Raw genomic sequence first — 19,692 nt, 5'->3', positions numbered from 1 at the left:
ATACTGCTCAGCTTTCAACTACCTGTTTATTGTATATCCACAAATTAATCTTATATTCCAAAACAGAGCACATTCTGATCCAATTTGAGATTTTGGTAGGATTTGGAACTCTAGGTCATTTGAGGTTCTTATAATCTAGAAACCAGTTATAGGAAACGCTTGATTTTCCCAAATGCTTAGAAATGGTGTGTCTTGGCAGGTGCGTTAGTATTAGGGTTAGGTTAGAAGGCACACTCGGGACGATGAGACTTCAAGGAGCCACTAGGCTCTTAACTGTGTGAGTGACTTTCACCTGATCATCCGTGGGCTAACGCCCCACACCTCTAGGATTTCTTTACTTGAATACAACCATTTTTGCACATTAAACTCCTTATCTTAGAGTACTTTGTTAATGGTTAGGGAATGTGAGAGAGTGAGGCTCTGGATAGATGTAAGACAGAAAAGAAAAGTAAGACACAGTGCCCTGCCTCCCGAGGCTACCTCCCATGGTGGGGCCCACTTATCCATCCTACTTTCCTCATTTAAGAGTTTGGCCTATGAGAGAGGCACAAGACAGGGAAATGTGTCAACCCAAAGTGTCTGAACAGAGGGGGAGACTAGGATCAACCAAGTAGGGACACCAGGACAGATCAAGTGGTTTGAAAATGTCTCTTTACAGGGACCCGGAAGCTCACCTATAGCTGGAAGAACAGTTGGAAGGGTAAGACTTGGTATAGACTGTCACCTGCTGAACCTGAGATATATCAAGGGGGTGTAGGAAAGCAGAGCAAAGTGCCATCGGTGTGCCATGAGCTCCAGGAACAAGGATTGGGGCACACAGAGAATCTTTCCATTTTGCCTAAGGTCTGCCCTAGTTGGGAATTAGGCCCAGCCTTCTTGGGTGTTAAAACCATTTCTAAACTGATCTGCCTGACGTCCTGTCCTAGTAAATACTATCTAAAACACAATATTTGAAACTTCATTAGTTACCCACATGGAGTCCTACGGAAATCAATGGGAGGTACGAGCAGGGTTGGGTCTATCTCCTAAGATAAACCTGTTCATCTTTTTAAAATCAGTCATTATTGACAGGAGAGCAGCAGGCATGGCTACAAAGGCATAGCAAGGGGGGCTGGTCTCACGGGATAGAACACTTCTGTGTTTGGATTATACTGGTACTCACATGAGTCCCCACAAATGATAAAGACTACATAGAACTACAGAATGAATGCATGCAGAAGTAAAATCGAATAAACTCTGGATTGAACTAGTGTCAATTTCCTATTGACACTGTCCTATAATTTAGTTCGAGGAGATGTTACCATTGGGCAGGAAGGGATGCATGGGACCGCCCCGTGCATGTTTTTGCAACTTTCTGTAAATCTGTAATTACTTGAAAATAAATCCATTTTTATTTAATTGTTTATACATTTATTTATATGTGTATACATTGTTTGGGCCATCTCTTCCCCCTGTCTCCTGCTCCACCTCCCCCCACCCCAAACCTTGCTTCCAGGCAGAACCTGTTCTTCCCTCTTCTCCAATTTTGTTGAAGAGAAAACATAAGAGATAATAAGAAAGACATAGCGTCTTTGCTAGCTTGAGATAAAGATAGCTGTACAGAGAGATTCCTAGTATTGCTTCCATGCACAAGTGTATTACAACCCGAATTGATTCATCTCTACCTGACCTCTTCACTACTTCCCGGTCATCTTCCCATAGTGACCTCTGTCATTTTAAGGTTACTGTATTAGCTCCTCTGCAGTGGGGACATCAAACACTTTCAAGTTTTCGGTTTCCTTCCCTTCCCCTATTCCTCCTGTTTGTGTTCTCCCCTTAGTGCATGACCCAGGTCCAATAGTATTACTGCATTTGTTTTGGGTCTATAATCCAAACGTGAGGGAGAACATACAAGTTTTGGTCTTCTGAGCCTGGCTAACTTCGCTTAAGATGATGTTCTCCAGTTCCATCCATTTACTTACGAATGACAGGATTTCATTCTTCTTCATGGCTGAGTAAAATTCCATTGTGCATAAATACCACATTTTCTTAATTCATCCATCAGTGGTGGGGCATCTTGGCTGTTTCCATAACTTGGCTATTGTGAATAGTGCTGCAATAAACATGAGTGTGCAGGTGCCTCTGGAGTTACCTGAGTCGCATTCCTTTGGGTATAACCCCAGGAGTGGGATTGCTGGATCACATGGCAGATCTATGTTTAGATTTTTTAAGAAGCCTCCATATTGTTTTCCAAAGTGGTATTTTACATTCCCACCAGCAGTGTATGAGGGTTCCTTTTTCCCCAATCCTCGCCAACATTTGTTGTTGGTGGTGTTTGATGATCGCTATTCTAACAGGAGTGAGGTGGAATCTTAGTATGGTTTTGATTTGCATTTCCTTTATGGCCAGGGATGGTCAGCATTTTTTCATGTGTCTTTTGACCATTTTGACTTCTTCCTTTGAAAAAGTTCTGTTTAGTTCAGTTGTTCCCTTCTTTATTGGTTCATTGATTTTTAGGGAGTTTAGTGTTTTGAGTTCTCTGTATATTCTGGTTATCAGTTCTTTGATGTATAGCCAGCGAATATTTTCTCCCACTCTGTGGATGGTCTCTTCAGTTTAGAGACCGTTTCTTTTGTTGTGCAGAAGCTTTTTAACTTCATGTAGTCCCATCTGTCCATCCTTTCTGTTAGTTGCTGGGCTGCTGGAGTTCTAGTGAGGAATTCTTTGCCTATACATACTGCTTCCAGAGTAGTCCCAGCTTCTCCCTGTAATAACTTCAGAGTTTCAGGTCTGATCCACTTTGAGTTTATACTAGTACAGGGTGACAGGCATGGATCTAGTTTCAGTTTTCTCCAGGCAGATAACCACTTTTCCCAGCAACATTTGTTGAAGCGGCTATCTATTCTGCATCATATGTTTTTGGCACCTTTGTCAAAAATAAGGTGGGCATAGCTGTGTGGATTCGTATCCAGGTCCTCTATTCTGTTCCACTGGTCTTCATGTCTGTTTTTGTGCCAGTACCATGTTGTGAAAATAAATCCATTTTTAAAAGGTTTCTGTTAGCTCAATTTGTTAGTTTTCTAATTTTTAAAAATTTATAAACTCTCAAGGGACTGAACTTAGTAAGATTTTAATTATATCACCAACCTGTTCCTCTTTTGTTATTTAATTCTATCTGAAGGGACTAATGTTAGACTTTTAAGAATCCTGAGTTAAAGAGTTTCTGTACTGGGCCAGAAGGATAGGAAACTTGACCCCTAGTAAAACCTGCTTTCATCACTATAATGCAGCCTGGGTCAGCCAGCAGTCCTGTCTAACCAGTGTTCTATGGACGTATACTATCTTGTATCATACTATTTTGTCTTTATGGTAATGTCTGGGACTTGGAGGACATTTTTAAAGATTTAATTGGACATTTCCCAAGTTGGTTTTTTTCTTTCAATCCTGAGCCCTTTCATCCTTGCACTACTAATCATATTCCAAGTAACATACTTAAAATACCTACAGTGGGAAGAGCCTGGGCTTCAATCCCATGTTAGTCCCTAGCATTTACCAGTTATGTGACCCTAAACAAACAATTTAACTTTCATCAATTTCCTTATTTATGTAATACGGATAACAGCAGCTATTGCACTGCCTTTATAAAAAGTAATCTGAAGATACATGTCAAAAACCTTAAATCCCTTCATATATTAACTGATTTTAGGCCTATGAGTACCTCTCTATCCTAAAGAAACATAAATTTAAAACACAAGAAAAATTTAATATTAAAGGTTATTGAATTATTTATGATCCCAACAATCACTTTCAAATGTCTTAGCTTTCAAAAACAAGAAAAACGTTAAGCCATATGATCCCTATGACTTCCAAAAGTTATACTTATAAGAATTTTAGTAGCTTAGGAAAGAGTCATCCTATAAAGTCCATTTTAAAAAGTCAAGAAATCATGAAGTATATCACAGGAAAATACAGAAAATTTTATGACCAGTTATTCCTGGTGATAAGATTTATAGAAATAGAACTGGCAGAGTGGCTCAAGTGGTAGTGTGTCTGGCCTAGCAAGCCTGAAGCCCTGAGTTCAAGCCCTAGAACTGCCAAAAAAAATATTTTTTATTAATAGTTATAGGCCAAAATACTTTTATTTAGCGCCAATTTAAAAAATAGTTTAATGGCCTGTCATAAGCTCCTGCCACTTCTCATCTGGGAAGGAAAAAGTCATGAAAGCAGGGGGAAGAGGAATATTGAGCTGCAATCCAGTAGCATCCTCAAAACCAAGGGAAGAGGGAGGAACAAGGTGATAGCAACTGTGTCACAGGTCACCATTTCAGCAAAGGAGCGGTTCTGTGTCTCAGCTACCTGTTTCAGTAGATAAACATCAGTGGGCTTTAAAAACAATGTTTCCTCTTCTTCTGTAATTTCCCTTAATCCCATTTTTAAATATTTTTTATTTCTTTTTAATTCCTTTAGTATCAATTCCATGATATAAAAGTCCCATCAAGGAAGTTTCTCCTTTACAATTTTATAAGGAAGTAGAATGCAGCACATAAAATCACTATATGTCTGTGCTGCTTGCCCTGTCAAAAGAGATGTAAGTGCTGTTCTATCTACAGAGGCATTCTTATATGGCAGAATTTGACTGCAAAATTCTTGTAGGCAGGTGAGAAAATCAATAGTAGGCAAATAAATAAAAGAAAATGGAGATTGGCCTGACTAAAATGGAAAGAAGAAAAGCTCTCTTTTAAGTAATTCTTCAGCATTTTAAAAATCATTCCCTTCTATTTTTTTCTTGTCTGTGTTCACTCTCCCTTCTCACCAGTGCCCATATCTGTTCTCTAAAAGTGATGGAAAACAGGTGCATATTTTAATAACTTTATTTTGCAATTTGATGACTTTATTATTTTTCAGCTCACCCAAAACAACACCAGGTTTAAGTAGTGCCCACTTCCATTTCCATAAGCTCCTGAGATGGGGATGGTCATTGCTCATTTTCTCTGTGAATCCTAGGATAGAACTTCCAAGGAGAGGGACAAACGGGGGCTGTGGAGTGGCTCAAGTGGTAGAGCGCCTGCCTAGCAAGGGTAAGACCCTGAGTTCAAACCCCAGTGCCTCAAAAAAAAATTTTTTTTAAAGGTTGAGAGAGACAAACAACACATTAGCTATCCGAACACAGAGTTTTCAAAACTTAAATGTACTTGGGCATCCATAGTGGAGCGCTGAATTCTAAAATGGCCCTCTCAAGTTGTTAAGATAACTATCCAATGAAGTGCTGAAGAGGTGGGAAGCAAGCCATCAAGAAAAGGTCAAATTCAATGGGGGAGAAGATAAGGTGTGCACAAGCTGGCCGTGCACAGTTGACAGTGCAGCACAGGAGGTGAAAGAGCACAGGAAGATTGCAATCTGGTCACATGCAGCCAGCTGGGTGGCCAAGTTGGGCTGTGCTTGGGAGATGCACCTAACAGATACAGCTGCCTCATCAAGATTCCCTTGGTATCCCCTGAACTGCACCCGGTTGTACCAATAGAGGCTCCCGTATTTATGCTCTGATGGACTGGGTAACTAAACAGAGACTCTGATCATAATTTTTAAATTATTTTAGGTAAATAAAATGTAAAACCTGGCAACTATGTGGTCAGTTCTAACTCTACAACTCAGATCTTCAAATACCATCAGGAAATATTTATGACTCTGACATCATAACATGGACTCATTGTTCTCAAGCTGCCTTCATTTTTTGGCATGAAAAAAATGTACAATGTATTGCTATACCATGATGAGGAAAATATGATAAAAATTCAATACAAAAACGTTATCAAAAGGTCAATGGCGGAATGATGACAGAAAAATTGTTTAAGACAGCAAACAGAGCCTTCAAATGAGAAACTGCCAGGGTTTCTAGGTATACAGGATCATTTTCTTGTTCTAGCACTTCTCTTAGAGGCCTGTGAAAACACCAACACCACACAGTTGCCACACAAATTCATTCCTGATGAAACAAAGCTAACTAAACATGAAAAACAAAAGTCCATCAGGATGACCGAAATGATGAGCCAACATTGGTCAGTCATATGCATCCTCCATTAACAGCATGCCATGGTATCTTTAGAATCTCATCCAAATGCCAGCACTTTTCTGATCTGAATGATACACATTGGCTCTATAGGGGCCGTTTTCTTTTTTCTGAAAAATTATTATAAAGAAAAGCTAAGCCATGTGTACTGGTACACACCTGTAATCCCTGCACTTGGGAGGTGGAGGCAGAAGGATCACTATTTCAAGGCCAGCCTGGTATGCAAAGCAAAACTCTATCTCAAAAAAAAAAAAAACTATATTTACAATAAATTCCAAATGGCCTGCATTTATCCCTTTCATCATTTTATAAAATTACCATCATCCACTACAGTAACAAAATCAATTAAAATATAGGTATTTTTCCAAAATAAGATTTTTGTTTTTACCAAACAAAAGGATACTACCACAGACATTAGTTCAACTCAGTACTCTAAAATATCTCATTCAATTATTTAGCAAACCCTGGTATATACTGTGTTAATTCAAACTAGGTGATCTCAGTTCATTCGAGGTCTTTATTCAAATATTACCTCTGCAGAAAGACCCTGATGGTCATCTTCACACAAATAGCAATGCTCCTTATATCCTTTCATTTTCTCTGCTTTATTTTCCTTCATTGATTTTATCACTACCTGGCATGGCAGTATGGATGTCCACACTTGCTTACTTCTATCTCCCTGCTCCCAGACCTTTGGGTTCATGGTACTTCTTATCACTTGATTTTTCCTGTTTTGTTCACCACTGTATTTCTCATCCAGTGGAACAGTATCCAGAACACACTAGGTACTCAATATTCATTTCTGAAGTCTGAATGGATGAGCATCTTCTCATCTAGTATTTCAATTCATGAAGTCAAGCACTTTCTCAGTTTTTCCTCATTAATTTATGCCAGCAAGGATGTATGGTACATGGTAAGCAGAGAGTAAAATCTCTGAATAAGTAAGTGAAAGAATGAGCAGTAGAAAAGTAGTAACTAAGATCAGATCCTTTTCCTTCAACACATTTGGGATGGGGAAGACAGCATGAGGCAGGGAAAGGGAACAGGAAGAGACACAAAAAGTAGACGTCTCTTATACCCCAAGTTTGTTTAAAGAGTTGATAAAGAAACATGTAGATTCAAGAGCTCAACTTTTTCTACAACATAGTCAGTAAATAACCAATACTTCCCAACAAAGCAAGCAGTCAGCAGAGTGAAAAGGCAACCTACAGATGGGAGAAAATATTTGCAAACTATATATATATGAGAAGGAATCAATATTCAAAATACATAAGGAATGCATTCAACTCAATAACAAAACAAAACAAAAAAAAAACTTTACTGAAAAATAGTCAAGGACCTGAATAGACAAAGATGTACCAAATGGCCAACAAGTACATGAAAAAATGCTCAACAAAACTAATCATCAGGGAATGAAAAGCAAAATCACAATGAGATATCACACCACACCTGTTGGACTAGCTATTATCCAGAAGACAAAAAATACATGTTGACAAGGATGTGACAAAAAAGAATCCTTGTGAACTCCTGGTGGGAATGTATATTGATACAGACATAATGGAAACCGATTTAGAGGTGCCTCAAAATTTCAAACAGAACCACCATATGATCTAGTGAGCACTTGTGAGTATATACCCAAAGGAAATGAAACGAGTAGCATGAAGAGATGTTTACACGTCCATGTTCATTGCAACATTATTTACAATAGCCAAGATAGAGAAAGAACCTAAAAGTTCATTAACAGATGAGTGACTAAAGAAGAATGTATGTGTGTTGTGGATATGAGTACACACACAATGGAACATCATTCAACCTTAAAAATGAAGGAAATCCTGACATTTTGTGACAGCATGGTAGATACAGAATAGTAAAGCCCATGGAAGCAGACAGTAGAATGGGGATTCTCAAGGACCAAGGGCCCCTGCTCCCAGATTCTCACAAAAGAGGTGAACCACCATTAAGGTATACATTTTGGTTTGGCTAACATAGGAGGATGTAACTTTGCTGACTCCAAGGTCAGGTTACTCTTCATTTAACTAATAACACAGAACAGCATTTCGGGTATTTACTGAGAAATAATATTTCAAAATCATTGCAACCATATTGTAATCATGGTTTAATCAATGGCTCAGATGCAAAAAGCAGTATTTATGGAGGAGTTCCTGAAACAGAAGTAATCCATCTATTCCTGACAGATCCTAAAAAATCTATCCTTGGTTTAAGTCAGGCCATCAGAAAGTTATATGTTATATTGATTTCCTATAGAATTACTCTTCTCTAATGTCCCTTTTAGCATGACACCACACTAAAAGAGTCTTATGAAGCTCACTGCTGAATTCACAGTTGGATGTCATTGGAATATTGTTCACGGCATCGCAAAGTATCTTCTCATGAGGCGAGGGGGTCAAAAAGACCCAGCATCGGCTTGATTAGCTGTTCTTCTCCAGCAGAAACAGCTTTAGTGTGCAAGCACTGAATAATGAAATAACTGTGCTTCCTTCTTTGTGTTGACCATGAAAAATTATAGCTTAATCGTTTATATTAGTAAAGAAGAAAGGTTTGAAGTTAATAATCTATGTTTCCTCTTTAAGAAGCCAGGAAAAGAACAGCAAGTTAAACCCTAAGTAAGGATAATAAGGAGAAAAATAATGAGTAGAAATCAATTAACTTCTCAAACAATAGGAAATCAACTAAAAAATGGTTCTTTTCTCTAGACATGATGGCTCATACCTATAATCATACCTACTTGGGAGGCAGAGATCGGGAAGATCAAGGTTTGAGGCCAGCCTGGGCAAAAAGAAAAAAAAGTTAGTAAGGCCCCGACTCAACCAATCAAAAGTTGGGCAATGGTGGTGCATACCTGTCATTCCAGCTACACAAGAAATGTAAATTGGAAGAAGATGATGATGATGTAGGGCCACCCATGCATAAACTCAAGACCTTATGCCAAAAACACTGAAAGCAAAAAGGGCTGGGGACATGGCTCAAGTGATAGAGCACCTGCCTTGCAAAGGCAAAGCCCTGAGTTCAAACCCCAGTACTGCAAAAAAAAAAAAAAAAAGTGGAGCTTCTTAATAAGGCCGAAGGGCTCTAGCAAGAATGATGAAGAAAGGGAGCAGACATAATGGGGACATGACTCAAGTGGCAGAGCACCCGTCCAGCAAGACAGGGCCCTGAGTACAAACGCCAGTACTACTCAAAAAAAAAGAAAAAGAAGAAAAGAAAGCAGATATAAGTTACCAATATAAGATAAGAAAGATGGGTCACTACTATATAGAATAAGGAAAATTAAAAGGACAGCAAAGGAGTACTACAAACTTTACACAAATTTGAGAACTTCAATGAACAGAATGGATTCTTTGAAAAAACTTACCAGAACTAGCACAAGAAGAAACAGAACTCTAAATAGTACCTCATCTGTTCAAAGATTAAACCTGTCATCAAAAAACTTTCTACAAAGAAAACAACTAGGCTAGATGATAATCATTTTTAAAACAAATAGCACAAATTCTTTTAAAATTAGAGGGAAAAAATATAGGAAAAGTTAATCTTTCTTAATTTTTTATGAAGCCAGAATAATCCTGACACTAAAATTTGAAGAAAATGTTATAAAGACAGTAACAGGCACATATTCCTTGTCCCTTACTGATAGATAAGAAAACAGAATTAATAAAGTATTAGAAAGTTGAATAAAATAATATATCCAAATTATAATGTGTTATGACCAAGTGGTATTTATCCCAGGTAGGCAAGGTTGATTTAACATTTGAAAATTAATCAATGGGGCTGGCGGAGTGGCTCAAGTGGAAAAGCATCTGCCTAGCAAGCATGAGGCCATGAGTTCAAACCTCAGCGCCACCAAAAAGAAAAAATGAGGAAATTCAATTAATGCAAATTCTCTACATTTACAGAATAAAAGGGAAAAGAAAAATCATATGATCATCTCAATAATTTCCGAAAAGGGAATTTACTGAGGAGGGTAGAGAGGAAGGAAAAAGAAAGAAAAACTTGCAACTAAAATCATAACGAAATAATAAACTCTTTCCTGTAAGGTAAGAAATAAAAAAGATGGAATTATCCCTTTTCTTCAACCTTGTCCTAGAAGTCCTAGCCAATGCAAAACAAGAAAAACAATAATAATTTTTTTAAATCCCATGAAGATCATTAAGAGCTGGCTGTGGTCGTGCATGCCTGAAATCCCAGCACTTAGAAGTCTGAGGCAGAAGGATCCTGGGTTCAAGGCTAGCCTGGGTACACAGCGAGACCCTATCTTAAAAAAAAAAAAAAATCAGAAAGAATAAGTAAAAGTGCCATTATCCACAGACAAGATGGTCTACATAAAAAGAAATCCTAAGGAATCTAAAAAGCAATTACTAGAACTGAGTAACTTGTCCCGAACTATTGAAATCAAAATCGCGATTTGAACCTACCCTCTCTGGCTCCCAAACTCTCTACACTTGTATTGGGCCACCATCCTCACTGTGGGTCACTGGCAGCCCCAACTGAAGATTCAAAAACAGAGATTCAGGATGATTAACAACGTGGCCGTCATAGCGAGGGGATGGAGATGACAAGATCTGAATTCAGATCTGACTGATCCTACAACAAAACCGACTTGAATGCATCGTATATCCACATTGGAAGGGGAAACAACAAGGAGACCTGGATGATAAGGACGTGAAATCAAGCAGTATGAATAAAGGCAAGGAAGAACTAGTGATTGGTTAAATGTCTAAAAGGACACAGAAAATGAAGAACGTAGGTAACTTCAAAGATTTGAGATTAAGAGAGTCAAACTGTCATTAATAAAACAGGAAAGTAACAAAGAGAACCTAACTGAGTTGTCAAGAGAGATGACAACTTTAGACATTATCAGTGTTTTAGTTTAGAGATAGTTTGGGCAGCAAATGATAGAAAGCTTAACAAACAATGGTTTACAGAAACAAGGTATTTTTTCTTCACAAAACACAAACAAATCTGAAGATATGCAACTACTGATCAGGATTCAGAAGCTGTTTCCCTTGGGCCTTCTTCCTGGATAACAAAACGGCTGCCACAGGCCCAGGCTGTAACTTCAGGCAGAAAGAAGAGAAGAAGGGGCTATCAAATATCAAGGTCTTTCATCAGTGAAGCAAAAGCCTTCCTGGAAGACTTCTGTGTCACATAGGCACCTGCCTCCAGGGAGACTGGGAAAATCACTGTGATTCTCCAATCGCTTAGTAGAGGTAGGCAAGGGAAAATGTCTGCCACCAAATATCAACAGGATGGATATTCACATGGGACGTCCACCTGAGAGACACAGATGCGTAATCCACATAAAGCAAGAGAAATGGATGCCTGCTCCATGAAAGGAAGAGCAAGTGTGAAGCGAGAAGGGAGGGGCGGCCCTACTTTGTTTTTCTTTTCAGGGAGAGAACCCAAGTGGCCACTTATGGCTGCAGCTGAGTCAACAAGCCAGCCAGTCAGAATGTTTTCCTTCCCATGTGTGGATGGCTTCTTTTGTGTCATCCTCCCCCACCCAGTCATCTCCATCCTCTTCCACTGTCCTCAGCCTCTCTGCACTCCTGGGCTTTCCCCCCGCCCTCCCTCATCCGTGAACTGCAAGCAATGGAGGAAAATTCTACCCACCTCTGCTTGGGATGCATGAAGGAGGACTGAAATCACACTGAAGGAAACCCAGCCGCCTGGGCCATTAAGCAGGACTCAGAGAGGCTATGAAAGATCATGAACTCATGGGCATTTGGACAAAAAGGAGCTGCCATCCCCACTGTCACTAAAGGGACTCAGTGAAGACAAGGTGCGTTGCTGAACATTCAGCAGGGTATGGAGGACAGACAGCAAGGCCAAGAGTGTTGTGGGCCAGCTGTCCTGGTCACAGGCCTATGTTCTCCCCCTGCCCCACCGTCCAAGGGAGTCCAGGACTAGCTGACCTTCCTTTCCTAAAATCCTATGTCAAGTAAAATAAAGGCCACTGAATTTAACCCTGGTTGCATATTATACTGTGTTATCCTCCAATTGTCCCACAAAATATGTCATGTATTCCTGTGTCATGTCCTCCAAGAAGCTGCAGACAGTTGCCAAGCATTAAACTTGATAACAACACATAGCTAACATCGTGTCTCATGACGGAACTATATATTATAACCCTCCTCCTGAAGCTTTCTTGCCAAAAAATCAACTGAATTCGATCAAACTCTAGATGCAAATACCAATTACAGGAAACACAGAGGACAAAAGGACATGTTTTAAAAAAAAAAATGAGGAACAACTGAAATTCAGACTCATAAAAAATAAAATAAAAATGTGTTTTCTTCAAGAAAGTTATCTACAGAGAGAGAGAGGGAGAATTCACATCTAGAAGTATATCAACTAAAGACAACTTATTTGGATCCTGATACAAACTGCAGGAAAAAAAAAAAAGAAAGAAAGCTGTGAAATAGGAAAACTCGAACCCAACTGGACATCTGACTATATCAGGGAACTAATGTCAAATCTGTGAATGTGTGATAATGATACTATTTTCTTTATAAAGAATCCTTATCTTTTAGAGATATTTACTGAAATATTTATAGATGAAATATGTGTGAGATTTCCTTCAAAATAATCCTGGGGGCAGTGGGGAATGAATGAATGGACATATAAATAAAGCACAACTAGTTATGAGTTCATGATTGTCAGAGGGAGGGAGTGGCACAAGAGAAACTGTTTGCTCTTCCTTTTCTACATTTCAAAGTTTTCCATCATAAGATGGGTTAGATTTTTAAAAGAGTAAAGTAGAACAGAGCTGTGAATGTTAGAAAGAAAGGAAGGGAGGGAGGGAGGAACGGAGGAAGGGAAGGAGAAGGAAGAAAGGGAGGGAGGAGAGGAAGGGAGGAAGGAAGAAAAGGAGAAAGAAAGAAAAAGAAAGAAAGGAAGGAAAGAAGGAGGAAGGGGAAGGAAGGAAGAAAGGAAGGAAGGAGAGAGAGAGGGAGGAAGGGAAGAGAGAGGAAGGAGAAAGGGAGGGAGGGAGGAAGGAAGGAGACAGATTCACATCAGCCAGGAAAATGCAGAAGAGCAACAGAGGCTATTTGTCTTTCCCAGGAAAGGCCTGCCTCTGTAACCATCCCGGAGGGAGGGGATGCATGTGGTCCTCTCACCCTGTTCCCATCAGCACCTTCTACAGTCGGGACACTGCCCTGAAGCTGGAGATAAAATGATGGATAAATTCAGGGACTGATGACAAGAGATGGGAAAAAGAGAACCACACGCAATTGCCACACAGCCTGACTTGTGTTATTACAGTGTTGAACAAAGCGTGCGATGGGAGCACTTAAATGGTCACCTAACTGGAAGAGGTGACAAACAGGCTGTCCTCAAGCATTCTCAGAATTACGTTCTGATTACAGTTCAATTCCCAGGTCTGTCACTCTAGGAAAAGAACACACTCTGCAAGACAGAAGACAGAAGCATCCTAGCCTCCTGGCACCTTTGCTTCTCTTTGGGAATGCATGCAATGTATTTCTGCTAACAACTGGATTTTCCACTCGGCTCGCCTACAAGAAGAATGCATTAGCCAGAGCAGGTGCATGTCCACTCCTCTGGAGTTATAGAGTTTATTCCCAAATTAATGAGCTATCCAGTTGGTAAGGTCTCCAGAGTCTGGTACCTGTGCATGCAACCCTGAAAGATGCATCAGTTCTTGATATGCTGACAAATCAGGATTCCAAGACTGCAAGGCCAAGTCCCAAGCGCTGGACAAATTACCAGCATAATGTCATCCCTGGGGACCTGTCTGGTTGACAACAGCCTCCCCCAGGACATGCTTCTGCTCGGTGCTTCTTTGATCGTCACTCCTCAAGGGGTGGGAGGGACCATGGCTGATGCTTCTTTGATATCTGAGTCATCTTCTGGCACCATGTGTGCTACAAAGTATTTTGGTTTTGGCAAATTTGTTCTTTGATTTCTTTCATTCAACCACATCAAAATAGCTAACATGCCATCTATTTGGGGGGGGGGGTAAGTCAGATGCAAAGAAACTATCCCAGAGGTATTTTTAAATGAAATATGAATGCTTAAAAATAATCTTCAGCTGGTTTTAAAAGATTACAACCTTTTCTATGCACGCTACCATATTAACTTCATATGCTTTGAATTGTGACAGCCAGTGGACCTCAAGTAAGCCAACCAACAAGGACTGCTTAACAGAACTTCTAACTAAAGGAAGAGAAACCAAACACCGTGAACACCTTCCCTAAAGGAGACCATTTCTTTCATCTCCAATGGCTTCCCTGTCAACCACTTGGCCAGATTCCTTCGTCTAGAGCAAGGGATGGCAAACTTTTTCTGTAAAGGTTCACATGGTAAATATTTGAAGCTCTGTGGGCCACCAGTCTCCCTGTAACTATTTAACACTGCTACTGTAGCGTGAAAGCAGCCAACAGACAATATGTAACCAAGTAAGTGTGGCTGTGTTCCAATGAACTCTGAAGTTTGAATTTTATATAAATTTCATGGGCCATGAAATATTTCTCTTCTTTTGGTTTATTTTCCAACCAATCAAGAATTTTAAAACCACTTTTAATGCAGGAGATACACAGGCAGATGCCAAATTTGGCCCATGTGCCATAGTTTGCTGGTTTCCATTCTGTTATTACAAACATCGGCAATGAGTCACCAAATGTACGTGAATATTTGTGGTCCCTGTCTCTTTATAATGCTCCCTTCCCAGCCATGAGAACCATGACCTATAAATAGTTCTCAAGTTCATAGGTGGCAAGCTGAAAAACCTTGTGGAAAAAAATATTTTCACTAAAATTAAACAATGGTCAGTACACTAAAAAAAAATGATATTTTATGTATCTTAAATCCCAAATAGTGAGAACTATGCAATTCATTACTAGGGCATCACTGTTCAGGACTTTTTTTTTTTTCTGGTGGAACTGGGTTTGAACTCAGGACTTTGCACTTGCAAAGCAGGTGCTCTATCACTTGAGCCATGCCTCCAGTCCAAAGGCATCACTGCTCAGAAAGAAAAAAGAAAAAGATCCCTGAGCTAGTAGCAAGCTTGATTTGCTTTAACTGCGTGAAAGCATGCTAAGACTTTTTTCAATGTTGATTTATCCATCCAAATGCTTGACATCTTTCTGATTTATGATTAGTATTTGTAGACACTCATCTCTGTGATCCCATCGAAGTCTATGACCATGAATAGCTGATACATTAAAAGGTGTACATTTTCTTTCTTTCACCTGATTTACATGTTTTCAAATCCCTTCTCCACATTAAGTTTACTTAATGTTTCCCTGCCTATTGTAACTTTATAGGCATGTCAAACACTTCCAAGGTCTTCTTGTCCTTGTTGGTTGCTTGACTTCAATTTTTACTGCATACTTCTTACTCAAACTGACTTTGTATTTTCATTCTCCCTTCAATTTCCAATCCCTGGGTTCTTTTTTTCTACTGTGCACAACAGTCGCCACTTAAATCATGCACATATTTCACTACATTTCCCAGTTGAACTTCCTCTGTTCCCAGTAAAAGGTCCCAGCATCATGTTCCCAGATTGTTGATAGGGGTTCACTGTACCATTCCTTCTACTTGTATGCATGCTTGAAAATGCCCATAATAAAGTTTTATATCACTACAGCACACCTTCCTATAGTCAATGTTCGATCACATGAGGACTTTGCGGTGAGGAAGAAATGATGGGATTCCTATGCCACATCTTTGTGTCTTTGCCCCAGTTGTTTCTCTACCTGGTAAATACTTTCTTCCTCAGCCTCTGAGGTCCAGGCAGACACCAGTGGGAAGAATCCCTGGCAGATGGAGTCTCTCCTTTGCATCCAAAGCACTTTACACATGTCCATTAAAGCATGTACCATTGCATTGTGGTTGTTTTCAGGTTACCCCATCTCCAAGCCTCCAACCCCCCAACAAACCAATATGCCATTCTCATTTTTTGTTGCCTCTCCAATACCCAGCACAGTGCCTGGAACAAGGTATTAAGATGGCATTTCTCAGTCATAGAGAGGACAGTGTCCCCAGTAACGAGGAATTTCAGGGAGGTTCTCCAGCCGATTTCCATTTTTCCTCTCCTAAAAAATAAGCAATCTAAGTAAAAATACAAGTTCACTGCCCTCCCAAGCCCTCTTGCACAGAAGCTGCCCTTCCTAAACTGCTCTATCCGGGAATTCCAGCATCACACTGCAGAACAGGCAAGGCTGTGGGAACGGTGTGCATGGCACCTCCCAGCTTTCAAAGCACTTGCACCTTTTTTTCTCCTCCTCAAACTGTCCACTTATCCCTAGGAAGTAAGCTTGAGATAGTCTTACCCTCATTTTTTCAGACACTCAAGGAAGTAAGGTGACAAGTTCAAGATCAGAACTGGTGACAGCTCTGGGCCTAAAATCCTCATCTTACTGATCTGTTCACTCGCCTGCACACCACTAAATGCTAGGTTCAGTGTTTGCAGAGGCTTTTTTTTTTTCTTTTCCCCTAGTAGATTTTTCTTACCTATTATGAATGGTGGTGTTAAATTGTGGCACCATGTTCTAAAAATTCATTCCAAATAAAATCGTTTAGGCAGATACACATGGTGAACAGGGAATGCCAACTATGCCTTACTTATATTAGTAGTGCTCTGACTTTACTGTAAGTACTTATTGACTTAAAGGTTTCCAGTGAATTACCAACTGTTCAAAACATGACATGCATTTCTACAAATAGAAGTATATTATTCATTATCTAAAACCTTCACTCATGAGGAAGTGCTACTATTTATAGATTAACTGTACAATCTTGATTGTATCATTCACTTTCCCTAAACTATTAAATTTAGATTACTTACCACATTAGTAAGCTCTGCACTTAAACATGCTTTTAGCTCTTCTACATAATTGTGTACGATTGAGCCATCACTTCAATTATCTTAGTTTTTATTGCATGCAATACTAATATTAGTATATATCATTTTAGATATAAACAGAGCAATGCTTGTCAAAAAATCTTGCTACTGTGTGGTAAATGGAAGTCAAGACTTTCTCATATTAAGTTATTCAAATGAACTACATTTAGCTTTTGTCAAATTACTTAATATTTTTCATCAAAGGCCTGTAATAGTAGAGTATACACAGCATGTCACACTTAAGAGTCTCAAGTTTGATCTGGTTATGAATCTGTTAATTGAAAATTTTTCAATATGGCAGAGCACAAAATATTTCACACAAATGCAAATAGAGATGTCACGCAGATAGCTGCAAGATGTGAATCACTGCCCTTTTGCATCAAACTCAGAAATCCAGAGGCAATTCACTCTGCAAGATTTCTTGCTCAGTTCTTAAAAGTTCAGATGCATCACCTTTTAATCAGGGTAATAAACTATAATTGCTAACATACTGTGTAATGTTTACTGTTAAACCTTCTATCTGGACAAACAGAAAATTATGCTGTCAGTGCCTGGAAACAATTGCAATCGGTTGTCACACACAGAACCTTCCTTAGAGAGCTGTGCAGAGTTCACATGCTTTGTAGGTTTCATTTTTTTAGGGATAAGGGTCTTTTTCCAGAGAAGCAGGTATTAAGACGAAAGCAGCCTCCCGTGTGACCTTCTTATCACAGACCTTGAACAAGTGACTGCGGAAAAGCAGAGAATTTCAGCGAGGGACCAGACAGCTCAGCTGCGTCCCTCACACTTTGTTTTCAGGAACAAAAAAAGAATGTTACTCCGCACCTGCCTGATCCCTCGCCCCTGCCTAAAACTTAAATTGCGTGCCCTCCAGGGTCTGAGGGGCCGGAAGATGGTAGTATCCATCCTTCCGCCCCGCGATGCCCAGAGAAAAGAAACCCCCAACCAGGAGTGGAGCCTGGAGCGGCCACGGGGAGGGGACGGGGAGGTTGCGCTCTGTCCCCCGCTGCGCTGATTCGCCCCGCCACGTGGAATCGTCTAGCGCAGGTGGCACCCCACAGTGGCGGGGGTGGGGGTGCGCGTCCGCGAGCGTCCGGGATGTGGACCTCCGCGCCGCCCCCCACCCCGACTCCAGCTTGGGGACCCCGGCCCGCAGCCCGCCACGCTGCGCCCAGGTGCTCCGGGGACTGCGGTTCCCGGCGGCCGCGCCCGCCACGGAGCCTGAGCCCGAGATACCTTTTATCCAGACAGGCGATCCACTCGGCGGACGAGGAAGAATGGGCAGCGTGCGCAGCAACCATGTTGGGCAGCAGCGCGCGGTGTCCCCGGCTGCGGCGACCTCCCGCGCTCGCTCTGCCTCCGCCCCCGCCTGCGTCCGGCGGACCCCGCTCCTCCCCGCGCGCCTCGCCACCCGCGTGCGTCCTGCGGGGCGGGGGTGGGGGTGGGGGAGACGAGGGAGGGGACCGAGGGGCGGGACGCGGCACCCGGAGGGCGCAGCGCTGCACTGCGGCGCCCGGGGGGTGGGGAGCCCCGCGGTCCCGCCCGCCACAGGAGGGGAGGTGGCGACCCCGGGCACGGCCACCTGCGACAGGTGGCCTCTGCGTCCCCGGAAGACCTGGGCCCCACCCTCACCTCGGGGCTTCGGAAGCGGGAGAAGGAGGGCAGGCGCCAGGGGAGTGTGTGCCGGGCGGGGATGTCAGAGTCTATATATTTTTCATACAGGAAATGCCACTAAAATGGCTGCTGCCTCTCTGTTTCCTTAGAAACCCATTAGTCTTCCCCAGCAGCTGTCAAAACTTGCCGGCAGCTCCGGGCTCACCTTTGCCATCTCCCCCTTTCAAGAGGAAGGAAGAGGAGTAGGAAGGTGTGGGATGGAGACTCCATGGTCTCTTGAGTGTGCAGCCCAGGGGACAATTTACCCTGAAGACTAAAGAAGGGCTGGGACAGGCTGGGGAAGCAGTGCCGGCCCAGCGGGAGGTAGGAGGGAGGGACTAGAGAAACAGAGTGGCCTGAGGAAACACCACTGATGACTGGGAGGATGGCAACTGAAGTCACTGGCCTTGAACCTTGAACTTGCTTAAGCTCCCAGCGCCTGCGTGATGAAAAGAAACGCAATTGAGAATGGGGCATTGGAGCCACTAGCAGAACTGAGGTTTCAAGACAGGGGATCAAGTTCCCGATGCACTCCAGGAACTGGGATGGTTGGCCCCAGGTACCATTCCCCTACCCCCTTTGTTGAGGGTGGGCATAACCGCCTGTCTCCCGTAGGTGTCACAGCAAATGTTATGCCTAGAGGCTGTTCAGTAATACCCTGCCAAAAATCAAATGCACACAAGGAATTTGGGGACAAGTGAAATCTTTTGGCCTATTACCAAGCACTGTTTTGATATTGATGGCACGCATTTGGAAATAGACAATGGAAGAAAGTGACATAGCTTTGCTTTCTTCACTTTTGTTTGTTTGGGGTTTTTCCTGTTGTTTTGCTGCTGCTGCTGCGTTTCTCTCCTAACCACCCCTGCTGAGGAGAGGCTCAAGGAACCTGGGGACAAGGAAGCAGCAGGTGCTTTCGGAGTCCTTCTGTTCTAATAAAACAACCTTGGTCTTAAAGCTGTCCAAGGAATTATCCATTTTACTTCCATGTGATAGCCAGGATCTGATTTCAGATCTGCTAAGGTGATCCCTCAAGAACATCTCCCTTCTCAAGGCTTGTCCTTCAGTTGACCTTCATTCTGTTAATTTCTAATAACACTTAATATGTGATAAC

The 19,692-nt window shown here is 41.5% G+C and overlaps 1 protein-coding gene across 2 annotated transcripts in view; it reads right to left on the bottom strand.

The window, feature by feature from the left end:
- Positions 1–18,322, bottom strand: part of Rapgef4 (Rap guanine nucleotide exchange factor 4) — a 277,285-nt gene extending 258,963 nt beyond the window's left edge. For both annotated transcript variants that reach the window (XM_074071113.1, XM_074071114.1), the window contains exon 1: positions 18,165–18,322. In XM_074071113.1, coding sequence (XP_073927214.1) covers positions 18,165–18,229 — 65 coding nt within the window. In that variant the 5' untranslated portion in view covers positions 18,230–18,322. The remainder of the gene's footprint in view (positions 1–18,164) is intronic.
- Positions 18,323–19,692: the final 1,370 nt, after the last annotated feature.

This window comes from Castor canadensis, chromosome 4 (assembly GCF_047511655.1).
Source record: "Castor canadensis chromosome 4, mCasCan1.hap1v2, whole genome shotgun sequence".
Taxonomy (NCBI): Eukaryota; Metazoa; Chordata; class Mammalia; order Rodentia; family Castoridae; genus Castor; species Castor canadensis.
Note: the sequence above shows the minus strand (reverse complement) of the source record. Positions and strands in the feature narration are given on the sequence as shown.